The following is a 17989-nucleotide window of genomic DNA, read 5'->3' as shown; positions in this document are numbered from 1 at the left end:
CTACTACTACTCTACTCTCTCTCTCTCTCTCTCTCTCTCTCTCTCTCTCTCTCTCTCTCTCTCTCTCTCTCTCTCTCTCTCTCTCTCTCTCTCTCTCTCTCTCTCTCTCTCTCTCTCTCTCTCTCTCTCTCTCTCTCTCTCTCTCTCTCTCTCTCTCTCTCTCTCTCTCTCTCTCTCTCTCTCTCCCTCTCTCTCTCTCCCTCTCTCTTTCTCTCTCTCTGAAGGAGACAGAGAGAACCGTGACAGTGCTGCGAAAAGCAACGCACGTGACGACAAGACAACTGGTGCAGGCACTGTACGACATGGGACAGAGAGATGCTTTACAGTTGTTGGTTGACTTTTATTCTTCAACAACATGTAAGTTTCAGACACATATATTAATATTCATATTTATTCTAGAAGTAGCCAAACTCCTGAATGCCATCCCTATGTACAGACACACTTGTACCTCAATTTTATTTGTCAATGTTCATAATTCCATATAAAAGTGCACAAGGACTTACAAATGTTAGTTATGGTATGACATTGTGACTGTCACAACAATTATGAGTATCGGAACTAAATTTGGTTTATATAATTGCACTGTATCACATACATGGCACAGAAAAAGTAAAGAAGTTGTTTTATTTTTAATTTACGTATTTGCCTTTAGGTGAAGATCGTGAAGAGGATCCAAGGGGCCAGCCATTGGTAATGCAAATAAATGGTTTCATTTGCATATCTTGAAACAGTTACTTTTCTGACATAATGGTAGTCTTTTTATGTTATCCATATGCCCTGCTATAAGCAAACATTAAATGTATTTTAAAGCAGTCAGTGACCAAGACATAAAGGTACATTGTTGTATACAACTGTAAGGAGTTGCAGGTGTAAGGTACTTTAGTATTACAAAATGTCTTCTGTTCTCACAGAGAACCCACTCGAGCTCGATGGATGAACCGATGGAGTCAGACGAACGCTACCCAGTACAGGTAAAACAAACTCACATCTGATCACGATGAAAACTCAAACACTTAACTGACTTTCTTCAACTTATAACTGGCCGGTTCTAGAGCCCCTTCCCCTGAGCAGGTGTAGATCACCTGTTCGAACACGACACAGGCACATGCGCTCGAAAGTGTTCGAACAGGTGGCTGGTCCTGCTCGAGGGAGGGACTAGAACTGGCAAAAATACAAATAACAATGGCAAGAGTGCAGCACTATCTTTATACATTGTAACATTACAATTATACTATCTATATACATTGTTACACAGGTGCGACCAGACAGGGCACTGTCGGAGCCCGTATACAGCGGATACACGGGAGATGCGAGCTATCACCGACCAGAACAGGAGTCCGAGAAGGGAAGAAATGGAGTCACCAGTGGACCATCTTCCCCTTCATTTTCTTCTACATCTTTGGCGTCATTTCCATGGTTCAACCGAAGTATCTTCATTTTCTTTCTCTTGCTTCTTTTTGGTGCAAATAACACACAAGTTCTATACAGTAAAAATTATTTCACATTACATATTTAGAAATACATGTATGAACACCTATAATTGCACAGTGGCTTTTCCTCTGTTGTTTTCTAGTGTCATACGGTATTCTTCCTGAAAGTTTCTGTCTTGTAGTAAACTGTGATGTACGGAGTAAAATTGCATGTTTTTTGGCAATCTTGAAGGTTCAACAGAGGACCAAATAGAGGAGGACTTCTTCTGTGAGGAGTCCAAGCAGTTTTGGTACGCTGTGAAACTGCGTAAAGGCAGTTTCACAGAGGTTAAGGTAGGTGTTTGTCAGAATAACAGTTGTACAATATAAGAAGAGAAGGGCTGTCAAAATATAAGGATTCTGGGGTTCATTCACATTCTTGGTTCTCCCATCTAATTTTACGATGAGTATCACTTAACATGTTTTGAATTTGATACAGAGAACTTTATTGACACAGCAAAAGTACAGTGACTTTCGTATGGTCTAAGATTGCATGTAACAAAAGTGTAGGTCTTACATAACTTGTTTTAATAAATTTATTGGGCTTGCTCTCCTGTCCAGATCTATTACCACTTTGTGACAGCGATGAAGAGTGCGTTCCCAAACGACCCCCTCGCCACCCAGCTCAAGAACAACAGAGTCCTCAAACTCATCAAACATGTCTTTGGGATAAAAGGTAAGGCAACTGTAATTAAATTGTCTGGATGAATTCCTTGACTGATCCTCAATCTAATGCGAGAGTGTGAAAAAATTGCCTACATTTTCAAACTAGAGTTACTGCATAACATTCAAGAAGTGCGAAAAGTAACACTAGTATGGAGCCGCAGCTTAATGTTATGTTTCTCAACTATTTGATTCTTTCCCCTTTTTTTTCTGGAGGCGACAGACATGATGAAGTTCAGGTGGGCAAGTTTGTCCACCTTCTGGGCTGGTTCGGACCCTTCAAGGCAGATGCACAGGGACACTGTGTATGTCTGGCACAGGTACGCACAGTCCATTCTTTACAACCATAAAATGGTAAGAGAAGAAAAAAATGGTAAGAGAAGAAAACAAATCATTGCTTTTAATTTGAGGAAGAGAACGTTTTTAAATCTCCTCATCTACTGTCATCCAACAGATACAGGCACTGATGGATGGATCAACTACAAGAGTGGGCAAAAGGCAGGAAAGGTAAGCTATAAACTAGAGAGGCCGACATTTGCTTGGGAGCAAATACAGCATATTTCAGTCCATCTCCCTCCCACGCAAAAGTGGACTATTCCAAACTTACCCCAGTGTAAAACTGGCAAAGGTTCTCAAATAAATGATTTAAATAGCAGTCATGTATTTGGCATACAACACTTCCAAATGACTCATTTGGGGGACTTTAATGGCTATTTTCAGCAAAAAAAGGGCCAAAAGTGCTGTACCCGTTCCATGTTCTATCTAAAGAATGGCCGGTTCCATCCATGGAACACGTGTTCCATTGCGGGTTACCTGAGGTCACATTGCACCTAAGTGGTGCGTAATGACCCACACATTCAATTTTATGTGCCTAAGACCTTCAAAATGTATCAAATCTCATCATTGTTAGTTTTTGCATACCTGTAATAAGATTAGTAAAGCTTTCGAGATTCAAAGTACTTGTTGCATCTTTGTTCTCATATAGCTACTATTCTGTAGACACATGTTCAAGGTACCCTTATACCGAATTTCATATCATTTGGTTGTAAAACCAGGGCTCAGGATCCAAAAATCCATTTTTTGGCAAAAAATGCCCCAAAAAACCTTCATAAAATTTTTTCAAAGGCATGTATCAAAAAAATGAAAAAAACGCCTAGGGGTATTGGCCCACTCTACCTTCATGCCAAATTTCAAGTCATTTGGCTGAATGATAGTGGAGTTGAATCCCTTTGACTGTTTGGCAGGAGGAGGAGAAGAAGAAGAAGAAGGAGAAGAAACATCAGAGAACACAATATGTTTCATCCATACCATGGTATGGACTGAAATATAATTAACTAGAAAGGCCAACATTTGCTCCAAAGCAAATGTAGGATGGCTTCACCACGTTTCACAACATGGCAGGAAAAGAAGGAGAAATACAAGGGACTATTTTTAAACCAAATAAGCTGCTTTCCTCTATTCGATTGAGTAACTGTTTGTTGGCGTATCTTATTACCTGGATGTCTAACCTTCACCAACATACTACGAACAGCTGGTTTGCAGGTTTGATGAGCCAAGATGAAGCGAATCGTCGGCTGAGGGGACAGAAGAGAAGCACATTTCTGGTGAGGTTCAGTGAGAGTCTGAGTGATGAAGGTGGCTTCTCTGTAGGCCTGAGTTTGGGAGAGGACGAGGAGCCTGTACACTTCAACATCAAGGTGAGCTGGCAGGGCCGTATCGCCCAAGGTATCGGCCCGACCGCGGGTCGGATCGATACTACTCGCGATCCTACTCGCGGGAGGGCCGGGACCGAGGGCGATGCGGAATACACCGTGTTGTATTTTATTTATATCATACCCACCCAAGAAAACGCGCCTTTCAATGCAATATGAGCCAAAAGTTGGTGCCCCTAAACCCTCAAATGCAACAACATCAGTTCCAACGTCCGGATTCTGCACAAGCGGGTAGGGCAAAACGCGTTCGAATCATTTTATGGAAGCCATGGAAGCGTTCGATAACGGGTTCCGGAACGGGCCGTACCATAAAGTACGGCCCGGTCTGGAACCCGTTATCGAACGTTATCGCGGCCCGGGTATGGTATAAATGTAATTAAAGGCCAATGACCAGTACTAGATGTCTGTCACCATGGTAACTGGTGTTGGATGAACTGATGTTGGATGCCATGCAGAACTGAGTTGAAGAGGGGCTGCATGGTCACTGCATGGACCCCATTCCTACCTGTGGTCACCATATATGTGAATGTGTTTGAGTAAGAATAAATAGAACAGTAGCTTGGCTAGACCATATCAGGGCAAATCATTAGCTTTGCAAATGTTACTTTTCTAGTGAATGTGTATAAACTTAATCATAAATTTTCGCAAACATCACCCCAGGGAAACCCCCCAGCCGCTGCCTCTTCGGTGCCGTTTGACGCGTGTCTGGAGTTCGTGCCAGACCACGACTCGGCTAAGACGTACCCGGACCTCGTGACGCTGGTGAACAAGCGACTGAAAAGCGGGAACCCTGTGTACGGAGACGTGTTCTGTGTCCGACCGTGCCCTGACTTGCCTCTGAACGTAACCTTTACTGGTTACGAGGAAAATAGCTACAGACAGTTACTGTAGATACTGATCTATGCACCTGTTAGAACCCAGTGTTCTGGGGGAATAACATTGAGCTAGTCCCCAACCATACATAAGTTAAATTATGAGCTGTATTTGTGGCCGTCATATGTTGATGATTTTCACATTTTCCCTACATGTATGCTGCAATTTTACATTTTTTACTGATTGTAGTTTCAACCAGAAACTTAAAAGTCACTGGAAGCTCTTTATTGCCAACTTGCCACGAAATTTATGTGCCTCAAAGTTGATGAATTTACAGTATTATGTATTATTCTACAATGATGTTGGTGAACAAAAGACTCACTAGTGGAGTAGCTAAGAGTCGTAAGACAATGACAATGATGTTTATTTCCACATTCATGCCCATGTGGGCTAAATGTAGTAATGTTACATGTACTTTACATGGTTCAATCATATAACGTTAAACACTACGGCACTAGCACCACATCTATTGTATACAGATGGAGGAACACATAAGGCTACCATTTATTATAATTATATATATTATACTTTACATAGTACTTGTTTCTCCCTTCTTTTCAAAACAGGTGCATACAAACTTACATTAATGTCCGGTGATGTCATGATATATATACAAATAGATCATCCTAGACAATAGAGACTGATAAATGCACTTTTAGAACCAAGTGTCCCAATGGGAATCACATTTAGCTAGTCACCGCCAATACATAGAAATATTTGTAATCTCCAAGCAGATCTTTTGGTGACCGCAAGACAGTATCAAATTGATAAGACAGTATCAAATTGATAAGACAGTATCAAATTGATAAGACAGTATCAAATTGATAAGACAGTATCAAATTGATAAGACAGTATCAAATTGATAAGACAGTATCAAATTGATAAGACAGTATCAAATTGATAAGACAGTATCAAATTGATAAGACAGTATCAAATTGATAAGACAGTATCAAATTGATAAGACAGTATCAAATTGATAAGACAGTATCAAATTGATAAGACAGTATCAAATTGGTGCAAGGCATTGTCCATTTGCCAAAGAGGTAGTAAGGACAAAAAGAAGGCCCTATAAAAAATTAAATTATGCCTAAAAGCATGTATAAAGCTAAAGCCTAAATTTCTGCCCAGAGAGTAAAATATTTGTGGTGGTATTATGGTTATGGTCTCCTGACATCGTTCTCTGTCTTACATTACTTTGTATAATTGTAGTTCAACCAGAAACTCAAAAGTCACTGCAACAAAAATATTTGATAATATATATGATACATTGTCATATTGTTGTTGAATATGATCATGATAATGATAGATAGAATTGAGCAAAAACTCTGTGTGATTTGATATGATATTATATATTAGTGTGCTCCGTGACTTTTGAAGATAGATTCTTGTCAACTATATATTGTCAACTTGCCATGAAATTTATGTGCCTGTAAGATAAATGAATTTACAGTATTATTCTGTAATGTACAGTATAATTCAGTTGCACCTTAAATAGTGTCTTTAAGACACATGTTTTCCTTTTTTTGCTGCACAGTTTATATATATATATATATATATAGTGCGTTTGTATTAATTTGACATGACTCAGACTAATGGGCTTTATGTTCGAGAGACTATGATAGCTAGGGGCTGATATTTTGTTTATGCCATTGTTGAACAATATCCTAGAATAAGTAGCTGAGCACTCCTACATACAATATATAATATCATATTGTTGTTGAATATGATTATGATCAAGGAGTTTTGATAGAATTGTAGCAAAGGTGTGATTTGATATGATCAAACTTGATACCATACTTGTACTAGATTTGTGATTGATGTAACGTTACATTGTTATAAGTGCTCTCTGACTTTTGAAGATGGATTCTTGCACTTTTTAAATTTAATAAAGAGCTTTTAAGATAGTGTCTTCCAATGAACTTGTAACTTCACTTGATAATACTTACCACACACACAGACACACACAAACAATGACACATACTAAGTTTAGAGTACTCTTAGTAGACTAGTAGTACAGCAAAATTCGACACCCCTATAGCAACAATGGTATAGTCCCCGAAGAGCACGCTGGTCTTACTTCCGGGTTTCGGTACACCGCAAACTCGTTTACGTCATATGTTTTTGTCCTCATACTTTTAAGTTTTATACGGTAAGTTCTTTTTACTGCATATCTTATACTTTTGGAGTATAATGGTGTACACCCTGGGTCAGGTAGAATTTCAGGAGAAAAGACCAGCTGCCTTAAAAAGAAAAACATTTATTTTTAAGCCCAAGCCTCTTGTCAGTAACTTCCTCATTATTACTCTTGATGCACGTACTAATGCCATGATCCTACTAAGTTGTTGTGTAGACCCAACGACTTGGTTTTATCGGTGACATCGATTTTCAACAAAAGAGGAAACACTGAAACCCACAACTTATATAAAAGCAACTTATTATTGAGTTGTCGAAACAGCCGGAATAATTTTTGCTGCAATTCGAAGGAGCCATCAAGGCGCTCAGGAGATCCTGTCCTTTATTTTGTCCTTTGTTTTGAGTTCACAGGCCTTTTCATAGTTTGGAAATATAGACTTTGCAATAGTGATATGACGTTAGATGCTACTTGACTACGTCTTCAGCACGGGTATTTCCCCTGTTAATATGCCACCTGTCGGAGCTGGGAAAGAATACAAGTTCGAGGGGCAAGGGTTCGAATCCAGACTGAGCTCAGTTCTAGAGCACATTGACTCCGCTCTGGGGCTTCTTGCGGATGGCCACCCGGCCAGACCACATTGTGAGCTGGCCAGACGGAAGCTGGAAGACTTGTTAAAGGCAGAGCAGAACACAGTCAACCAACAGGACCTCACACAACCATGGGACCTGCTGGGACAAGGAGCTTTTGCAAAGGTAATCTACATTTCTAATCTCCAAGCAGATCCTAGGGAGGCAAAAGGCAGTTCATCAAATTGGCCAGGCAGTATCTCTTCGCCAGAGAGGGTCTATACGCCACCCTTGTACAGCCTGGCCAATTTGATACTGTCTTTTGCCACCCTAGGATCTGCTTGGAGATTGTAATACAATGTCATGTAACTACATTTTCCTCATTTCACAACTGGTGAACATTAACACTTAACAAGTAACCTCATTTCACAACAGAACTTTGTATGTGATAAAATGTATGAAACAAACAAATGATGTAATATCAGGTTTCCTCTAAATTGAGTCTTTATTTTAAGGTCTTCAAAGCGCGGTTGAAAGGCTCGACTGTCGCAGTCAAGGTGCAGATCAAGTATGACAGGACGATAACCGAACAACGGGTGCTGAGGTAAGTCGGCAGTAATTAAGGGGAGTTGGTCTGCTGTAGGAAACAGTTTGAGCGGCAAACTGTTCTTTCCAGCAGACTAACTCCCCTGGCATGTTATCTCTCTATTTGGCTGATTTAATCTTTCCAGCCGCCTCCCGAAGCCTGGTAGAGGCTAGCAGTTAGTAACTACGTAAGATGGAATCAGGATAGATTTTACAAGTGCACTTTCATGATGCATATTATTTATGAATATCAAACCATGTGCTGATTCAATATCTCAACGATATGCATATGTTTTTTCCCTAGGCATTTAAGCCATGAGAATATTGTAGCATTCCGCGGCACAGGTCGGCTATCGGAAGACGTCCCCCAGTTCGACCTAAAAGAGGGGAACCAATTCATTGGTATGTTCAAAGCTTCTGTTGATATGTGTGATGTCTATTTTTGCTTGGTTATGTAGAAAATAACTATCTTTTCCATACAAACTTTTATATAATATACCGGTGCTTAAAGTTTTTTCATTCCTATAAAATACATCATAGTATTGAGTAGAAATGTCGACAGTGTTCTTCGGTTTTCATCATTAGTTTCACTCACACTGATCTTTGGGATTAGTAATGCCAGGTGTGTCAAAGGTGTCTGGATGTCAATACTAGCCACTTCCCCGGTTTGTTTGTTCTTAGTTTAATGGCCTCATACGTTTACATACGGCGGCTAGTAATTTGACAGCATTTGTTAGTCTGTATACTATAAGTCTTACATTGGGCAACCCTATATAAATATGACGGAAAATAACTAAATATTGAATATCTGTAAATATAGCTGGTATAACCACAATTCGGCATAACACGCCAGCTTCACAGGCACGCGGCACGGCAGCAGCTAATTATAGTGCACTGAACAATAATAATAATATAATAATAGTGGTTTATTTCATTCTGACCGTACGATACAGAGTAGCAGGGTCCCCGTAGGACCCTGAATTGATCTGCCGCATTACATAAGTGTTTAAATACGATTGACTTCAATATTACAAGCAAGTATTAAAACAGTTAAAAACAGCAAATTATTTTAAAATATTTACAATACGTAGGTTACGATCGTAGGTCATTCAGTTAAAAACATCATCTATAGTAATAAAAACATCATCTATAGTAATAAACTTCTTCTACATGCTGTTATTTAGCAGACTGGTTAAGAATGGGATTGGACTGTTTCTGTACCGCTCTGTGTGTACTGGCAATCGGTCTAGTTGGTTTCTTTGTCTTGTTACCCTACCGCTGACGTCACCTCTGAGTTCGGGCAGCCAACCACGGTACTCTTCTGAGTTGAGCAGTTTCTTAGCAAACTTCAGACAGAGAGTGGAACGTCTGTCATCAAGTGTTTGTAAGTGAAGCACGTCGCAGGCTGACGAATACCCGTGGTAGTTTCTTCCCAGCATTATCTTTGCCGCTCGCCTCTGTATGTTCTCTATTTTTTTCCGTTGGTCACGTGTTAACCCCCAATGCCATACCGGGGCGGCATACTCAACCACCGGGCGAACAAACGACTTGTAGACCGTTAGCAGATCCTCCACCGGTAGATCAAACTGACGTAGTCGGCACAACAAGTACAAGCGCTGGTTCCCCTTACGTGTCATTTCTCTGACTTGACTGTCCCATCCCAGGTTGGCTTGAAATGTGACTCCCAAGCACTTGGCAATGGGCACCACCTCAAGCACGTGTCCGTTAATGGATAGAGGGGGCGGTGGTGGGGGGTTGCGGGCAAAGCAAATGTGCATAGCTTTGCACTTAGTGGGATTAAGCTTCATTTTGTTCTCCTCAGTCCAGGTGGACAGTTCGTCCAAATCGTGCTGTAGTCTGGGTGGTTCAGAAGTGCGTCTTGATTCAATGAGATTCAAATCGTCAACGAAGGCCCAAGAGGGCGATCTCATGATGTTTGGTAGGTTATTCACATGGGCTATGAACACGATGGGCCCTAACTTGGTTCCTTGTGCAAGCCCACATGTGAGTTGTTTCTTGTGAGAAAGAACACCCTGGTATCTGGTTCTCTGTGAACGTTCTGTGTGGAAACTGACGATCCAGGGGATGATCTCCGACCTGACTCCCAGCTCGAGCAGGTGCTGTATTGCTACCGTATGATCCACGAGGTCAAATGCTTTGCTAAAGTCTGTTAGTACCCAAGTGCTGGAGGATCCTCTTCTGTCTGCTGTCTTGTAGAGCTGGTTAGCCAAGTTGACAAGACAGTGGGTTGTCGACCGCCCCTTTAGGCACCCAAACTGGTTTTTACATATACGGTGTCCGATATCCTGAAGCACCCAGGATGCCACGAAACTCTCACATATCTTGCCAATGAGAGAGGTCAGCGACACCGGTCGAAGGTGGTCGATGCTTGGTGGGCTGGTTTTCGGGAGCGGTACCACAACTGCCTCTTTCCACTCATGTGGCACAGTCCCTTCAAGTAGGGAGGAGTTTAAAATGTCAACAATCGGTTCGCTCAGTTCGTAGGCAAATTCTTTGAGCAATCTGCCATCTATTCCATCAGGGCCTGGAGATTTATTGGTCTTGATCCTACGCAGTTTCCAGTACACTTCCCAGGGATGAACTACTGGGGGAGGGCGACTTGGGAGGTATGCTGACAGTTTGGACCGGTCCAAGGGTGGTAACGACGTTGTTACGTTCGTGAACTTCTGGTTGATGAGGTTAGCCATGTCGCGGTGACTGTCTGGATCAACCCCTTGAGCTTGGATGGTCATGCCCTTTTTCTGTGTACCTGTTAGGACTTTTATCTCCTTGTACCATGCACTTGGGCTGTGCTTCTTCAGGTTCTGAACCCTGTTGTTGTAGTAATGGCTTCTGGCTCTCTTGATCTCCTTCTGAATCTTATTGCGGAGCAATCTCCATGTTTCCCAATCCTGATCCCGGAATGCTCGCTGCCGCCTTCTGATCGCTGACTTTATCTTCTGGGAGATCCAAGGTTTGTCCTGGACATGCAGTCTTATTACCTTGGCAGGGAAATGTGTTGCTACTGCCGCGTTTAATGTCCTATAGAAGGCTGATGTTTTTTCTTGTGTTGTCTTTGCTTGTGTCACTTCGTTCCAATGATGTTGGGTGACCCACTGGCCGAATGATCGAATACCTGAGTCTTTCATTGGCCGTAACAATGAAGATTATACGGTATACCTATAACCATTCTGACTTGTTGTGTTCCCCAGTGATGGAGTATCTCCCCGACAGCCTGCTGGATTACGTGGAACGGCGTAAGACTCCGGAACGACAAGGTCTGACCGCGAACATCGTGTGGAAACTGGGCAGCCAGATCGCGCATGCGCTACACTACCTGCACACACTGCCCGACCCCATCGCTCACAGGGACCTCAAACCTGATAATGTGCTGGTTCGTAATAACTTTATTGCCCAACAATTGTACAGGGTACAAAGTATGGCATCTACTGGTACATATTAACTACACTTTCATAAGGCTAACCTAGCTAACACAAGAGTTTGTGGCAGGTATGGGTAAGGAATCATTGGATTGAACTTTTACAATCATTTGGAGGAATAGCACACAGGGATCTGAAACCTGACAATGTGCTGGTCATTCAAGATACTCATAACTGTTCAGAATCAAAGTAACCTTCTGTTGCTGGACAGGTTCCATAGAATTGCAGTGTTGTGATCTCAACAGTTACATGACTGTGAACATAAGAGTTTGGCAGTGTTTGTCCTTGGTGCTGAAAGAGTGGTAGTGACTGGCTATTGAACACAAGTCAAATTGTTCTCATAATATCATATAAAGCTAAATTCAACCAGTCACTCTGGTCTTCTCAAAAGACTGACCCAGTGAAGTCAACACTGGGTCAAGCTTTAACTCTTATTCTTCTTAACATATAACTACCGACACAGATGAACTTTCGTGATAACCTCCCTGTACTGAGGTTTTGCTTTCAGTGTGTTTGTTTGCTTGCACATGTCCCAATAGTTAGTTACTTTAAGTTAGTAGCTGTAACTAAGTAATAAGTAGATAAGTTAGCATTTAAACATGCATATGGTAGAGTCACGGTAAGAGTAAGAGAGGGGGAATGATGTAACCACAGACTGACATGACATTCAATGCCATAGTGTATGAGTTTCTTCATTTTTCTGTCATCAATGTGGAAGCTACTTTTCAACATACGTTTGAAACATCCAGTTGGACCCAGGGTCGTTGAGCATGCGTGTGAAACTTGCCGACTTCGGACTGGCCTGTCACAGCTACGAGCTGCACAACAGGAGGGACGAGGTGAGTTACAGTTTGTTAGTCATTGAAATTTTAGGCCTGTGTAATTTTTTATCTGTATCTGTATAACCGCCCTTTGGACAAAGTGGATTACCAAACCTATTAATATCTATGTGTATTTATTGTTGATGTGGTGTACATGTATGTATGTATGTATTTTTAAATGTTTCTACTATGTTGTAATTATGTAATTATGTAATTGTCTGAGCCTTGGAAGATTAGCCCTTCGGGGCTAAAAGGTTTCGAAATAAATGAAATGAAACCTGTGGCCACTGTCCCTATTATCTGAAAAAGAGCATGAGACATTTAATATCCTTTTTCTTTTCTGCATCCTGTCACAGTTTGCCCAGATCAGATGGAGAGCGCCAGAGCTGCAGCAGTATGGGAAAGGTGCCACTACAGGTGCACAGGCAGCAGCTGATGGTGATGAGGACGATTGGTCAGACTCAGATGACCTCGACTTGGGAGAAGACCCACCCGTAACAGACAGTAATTTTACAATGATTGTATTTTACACTCAATAACCAAGCTCATGTAGGTAGATTGGAAGCATAAAATTATGCAAATACAATCAAGCACAAAGGCTTTAAAAAATTTTGAACTGTCCATTATTATAATGACTGTTATAAACCACATCTAACTTTAAGAACTTTAAGTAGCTAATCTGATACACAAGGAATTGTTACTCAAGCAAGTGGATATTAATGTTTCAAGTAGCACCCACTACTTTTCGTCAGTTTGCAAAATCTATCCAGCTGCTGTGTTGAGTAACAATTCCTTGTGTATCTCATTACCTGGATGTCAATCCTTCCTTGACGTACTTAAGTTGATGTTTTTGTTCTTTGTCTCTTTTCCATGTTATAGAAGTCCAGCAGGTCGAGAAAGATGAAACGTCACCTTCCATAGATGTGTTCATGCGCGCTGACATGTTCTCCTATGGCCTGGTGTTGGGTTACCTCATCACTGGAGAAAAGCCTTACGACAAGCATGGAACCTACACGCTACAGGTTCATTCTGATGTTTACCGAAGGAAAACATATTGTTTTTCCTAGCTCAGTTTCTTACTCTTCTTCTCCAAACAAATATTATAAAGGTCAATGACCTGAACCAGACGTCTATCACCATGGTAACTGGTGTTGGGTTACATATTGTTGCAAGTGTCATGCACAACTGAGTTCAAGAGGGGCTGCATGGCCACTGTATAGATGAATGTGTTTGAGTAAGAATAAACAAAGCTTGTCAAGTTGGGCCATGTGAAGGTAAACATAATGCATTTGCTTTGCAAATGTTACCTTTCTAGTTAATTTCTATGTTAATGAAATAACATAATAATGAAATTATTTTGAATATTAATGTGATTTTCATTTCAGTTTATGTTTAAGCTAAGTCTTTTGTTAATTTTGTTGTCTGATTTTATTACCGGGGTATATTCCGTAGTTATATTTTGTATCACATTGTATGAAGACTGCATGAAGACTAGTTACTGTATTCACTAATGGAGATCTCAATAAACCAATTTGGAACCAAACAGAAAGATCCAGACACCACAACCCAGGCGCCGCAGAAAGTCGTTCCCCACCCTTCCCTAACAGGACCTCTGCCAAAGATCATCAAAAGCTGCTACGACGATGAGCCGACTGCACGACCAACTTCTGAAGACGTAGTTACTCAGTATTTCAGTGGTAAGATTGTCCCTTAAAACTAGCCTCTACCAGGCTTCGGGAGCGGCAAACTGTTCTCTTACCATAGACCAACTCCCCTGCCATGTTACCTGTCTATTTGGCCAATTTCTACTCTTTCCAGCCGCCTCCCGAAGCCTCATAAGCTACTATGCAATCATCTTCCATGAATAGGTCTCATTATGGTCATTAGTGTTTTTGAAATACCTAAGGTTAATCTTTATATGTTGATGATGAAGTTGACTTGTCTATGCATTTGTATTTTGTTAATGGCAGTTGATGACAACCCGTACGAATCCGAGGCGTTGAAAGCAGTGTTCTTCTCCTGTGGATTTCTGCAAGACACCAAGATCTTTGTGGCAGATTCTCTGGTTGGGGAGGTAAAGCAACACTCTTCCAAATTCTCTTTCAGAGTTCGTAACACCTAGCAAAGCCATTACTTCATCATAACACTGCAACTTACCAGATCACTCAACTCAGATTGTGATCATGATTATCTTCCCTTTTACTAGTCTACCGAAGGATTCCGATATGATGGCATCAGACCGCAGGGGTACCCGAAGGAATGTCTGGAGTGTTACGTGGAGGTGAAGGAAGAACCTAACCATGATGTACCAGACGACTGGGAAGATCTACAGTATGACTACACAGGTGAGGTGTTCTCTAGCAGTACAATCAATAATACTTAATTTTTGCTCTATTACTCTTATCCAAAATAGAAAACAGATGACTCCATGCAGATGAATAACAAGGCTTTACCCATAAATAATTTCATCATATCCATAAATGATTTCGTTAGGTTGGTGATTGAATACTAGTAGTTCTTTCTTCACAACCACGAGCTTGTTTAAGAAGAGCTGCCATGGCGGTCTGTCATCTACATCAGGGCAATTATAACTGTGCAATGAAGTCAGGTGTTGTAGTGAATTCGAACTAGTCATGATTGCCCTGAAGATGACGGATGGTCATTGAAACATTGGCTCTTGTCAATGTCAAACAAGTGGTTGGGAATTAAAAAAAAGAGCTATTTTACAAGGATGTTAACTTTCAGAACATTACTTGAGGTTCAAGTCTGATGCAGACCAGAAGATAATTGACGACAACCCAAGTGTGGCACTGAAGCAGCTGGTGACAGACAGGGCTGGGCCAGAGGAGGAACAGAAACTCGAACTCAAGTAAGTTTAAGATAGCTAGAAATCTCCATGTTACCTCCATGTAAAATGTTTTTGTTTCTGTTTGTTTGTGTTTTGTATACTTTGACCAGCAACAACTTAAGAATATTTGGATGGACTATGATGATACTGTATTTGGTACTTTAGTAGGTCTTGAAAAGACGAAGGACAAGGTCAATCATGAATATCCTAGAGGCTTCCAGTGGTACTGCAGCAGAACTTCTGGTTTTGTATATTCAGTTCTGGACATGGTTTTGATCTATTCATGACAGAACATTATACCTTTTAATAATCAGAAAGAAGTGGTTGTTTCAGTCCCCCCTAACTGTATGTTGTTTTCAGAGCACACATACAAAGTAAAAGTATTCCCCCAACAAATCAGGTTTGTGCAGAGTACATACTGCCACTATCGCGCCATGAGAGAGATCTGGAGGAGCTTCCAGGAGCCAGAACAGCTAGAGTTAATACCATGTAAGAGCGTCGTCCATCCTCACTACAGCACGTCCTTCGGCTTACATGTGGCCATCCTGACCAACGAGGGGCCGGACAACCCGCAGAAGTTCATCTTTGCAAGGAGATCAAAGCGAGAAGGTGTCGTATATTGTACATTCCTTGTCCTAAAACCAACAACGGGTCTGAGATATTATCATGAAAGATTCTTCTGTGTTGGTACATGTTTAAAGGTGAAACTTTTGTCCCAACCCAAAAAGGTAAATATAGGTACGTCGTATAGGTGAGAACATTTACCTTTTTCTGTTGGAACAAAAGTTATTCCTTTAAACAGGTCTGAGATATGGCAACATTGATTGTTATTTGTCTGCTTCTGTTTCTTTCTCTCAGGCATGCATAGTCCAGGAATGTTCACGTGCGGTGCCGTGGAGAGTTGTTCTGTGAAGGACTACATCGTGAAGGAGAACGGCGACACGTATGTGTCCCTGCTGAAGACAGCCACCAGGGGACTGGATGAAGAACTTCGTGTCGACCTACGGGTATGGTTGCTCTTAACCTTGAACCTTGAATGTGGACATCGGCGATGTCATCATAGGCCGGGAAACAATGTTTCCTTCTTCTCCACTCGTCACTGCCCTCCATCAGTGAGCAGAGTGCTGCTGTTAACCTTGTTTAAACAAGAAAAGCTTTTAAAAAAGCTAAGGCTGGCCTCAGGAAAAAACTAAATTAGGGCTCGAAATTCATTTTTGGGAATAGGTGCACTGGTGCACCCAACCGGGTCGATAACTGATCGTAAAGGTATCATAAAGGAATGTCCGATCCCATTTCTAATGGTGCCGTTGGTATGACCTGGCCAGTGTTTGAATCCACAAACCTTCCAAAATGTAAGACAAAGACTCTGCCCGCTAGGCAATGCACATCTTTTGTTCACTAAGACTTCAACTTATTTACTACTGGACTCTCTTGTTCTGTAGGACAGTGACCCCGAGGCTCTGGTTCTCAACACCGTGTACCTGAAGTTTGACAACCACGAGTGGGGACTGTGTGGCTACGTCGACCTGACCGACCCTCGCATCTCTAAAGGGGCCCAGCTGAGCTTCGACCAACTCCGCGGTCGCTTCACGACCGGCCCGAAGGACAAATTTGAACACGAGGAAGTCGTAGCAGTGGACTTTAAACTCGTTCCGATGGTGGAATTCGTGAGGCAGAACTATCAAGATTTCACCAGCTCGGCAAAACTTGTTGTAGTGAAGGTTATGCAGGCATTCTTTGGTGTAGCTGCGACGGAACATGCGTTTAAAGCTCACGCACTACCACCAAGCTAGCTATAGGCAACATGGAGACGTCTAATATTGTTCAATTCTCAGTTCAGTTGCTCTTCTTCCAACAAGAAATTGACCTCTGCGAGATATTTAGAGATAGCAAATAGCAATGAGAGTGCTATATGCTGCACCTTTAACATAAACTTCATTATGCAACAATTGTACTATATTTCTTCTCTTCATGTCTAGATGAAAATAGTTTTTGTGTTCCTGTCAATTAAAACATTGATTTCAAATGTTACACATGCTTCTTTCGTACATCATACTGGCAAAATAACGGACATACATAATTTGGAACATAATTTGGGAATTTTATTCAATTAAATGCTTTCTGTAAACATTAGATCCTAATCATTCCAAGGAATGTGTTTATCAAAGTTGAATCTGCTTATAAAACTCCCACAAATAGTCACAACGCCCCCTATCAATTTAAGTAAAAACTACAGCTTTTGTATTAGATTTCCTCCAATGGTACTGCAGGACTTGTTGACATTTATTTGGTTTTCTTCTTCATCTTGTCTTGTAGCATAACATAGCCAAAGAAGGAACCTGTAAAATAAAAAAAAAATAGAAATATATTTAATTCATAATGATTCATGTAACTAAAATTCTGTGCTTCAATTTTTGTACTTAGTGAGAGCTTTTGACACCAAATACAATTCTATCTTTTCTTTTGAACCTCCTCAATCTACTACTATATCTATCTATGAAATAGATAGATAGATAAACATATGCATAGATAGACACATAGATAGATAAATAGATAGATTGTTACAATTACTTATACTAGATGTAGGTAGATAAATTGATAGATTAATAGATAGAATTATTATTATCATTAGATAGATGGATAGAAAGTCAGACAGATAGGTGGATTGATAGAAAGATACTTCTTGTATACCCTACCTATAGCACTGAGGACCACCACTCCTGCTACTGTAGGGTTAGGGTTAGGGTTAGGGTTGGAGACACAGGTATAACCTTACCTATAGCACTGAGTGCCACCACTCCTGCTACTGTGGGGTTAGGGTTAGGGTTAGGGTTAGGGTTGGAGACACAGGTATGACCCTACCTATAGCACTGAGTGC

General features: G+C 41.1%; 1 protein-coding gene and 1 long non-coding RNA gene across 2 annotated transcripts in view; both read left to right on the top strand.

Moving 5' to 3' along the window:
• The window catches only part of LOC109479090, a 19389-nt gene extending 1943 nt beyond the window's left edge, over window positions 1–17446 (top strand). Inside the window, exons 4-23 of the mRNA XM_019780964.1 lie at window positions 225–357; window positions 653–690; window positions 912–971; window positions 1256–1427; window positions 1663–1763; window positions 2031–2145; window positions 2349–2452; window positions 4505–4725; window positions 8307–8404; window positions 11215–11396; window positions 12192–12281; window positions 12620–12767; window positions 13143–13285; window positions 13810–13960; window positions 14234–14337; window positions 14470–14608; window positions 15009–15132; window positions 15512–15720; window positions 15970–16118; window positions 16554–17446. Coding sequence (XP_019636523.1) covers window positions 225–357; window positions 653–690; window positions 912–971; window positions 1256–1427; window positions 1663–1763; window positions 2031–2145; window positions 2349–2452; window positions 4505–4725; window positions 8307–8404; window positions 11215–11396; window positions 12192–12281; window positions 12620–12767; window positions 13143–13285; window positions 13810–13960; window positions 14234–14337; window positions 14470–14608; window positions 15009–15132; window positions 15512–15720; window positions 15970–16118; window positions 16554–16904 — 2832 coding nt within the window. The 3' untranslated portion in view covers window positions 16905–17446. The remainder of the gene's footprint in view (window positions 1–224; window positions 358–652; window positions 691–911; window positions 972–1255; window positions 1428–1662; window positions 1764–2030; window positions 2146–2348; window positions 2453–4504; window positions 4726–8306; window positions 8405–11214; window positions 11397–12191; window positions 12282–12619; window positions 12768–13142; window positions 13286–13809; window positions 13961–14233; window positions 14338–14469; window positions 14609–15008; window positions 15133–15511; window positions 15721–15969; window positions 16119–16553) is intronic.
• On the top strand, window positions 6808–8022 carry LOC109479093. The gene is made up of 3 exons (XR_002140776.1): window positions 6808–6866; window positions 7262–7603; window positions 7933–8022. It is a non-coding gene; the product is annotated as an uncharacterized LOC109479093 (long non-coding RNA).
• Window positions 17447–17989: the final 543 nt, after the last annotated feature.

Source organism: Branchiostoma belcheri, unplaced genomic scaffold, assembly GCF_001625305.1.
Source record: "Branchiostoma belcheri isolate BF01 breed outbred unplaced genomic scaffold, Haploidv18h27 scaffold464, whole genome shotgun sequence".
Classification (NCBI taxonomy): Eukaryota; Metazoa; Chordata; class Leptocardii; order Amphioxiformes; family Branchiostomatidae; genus Branchiostoma; species Branchiostoma belcheri.
This window is presented reverse-complemented; position numbering and strand designations above follow the sequence as displayed.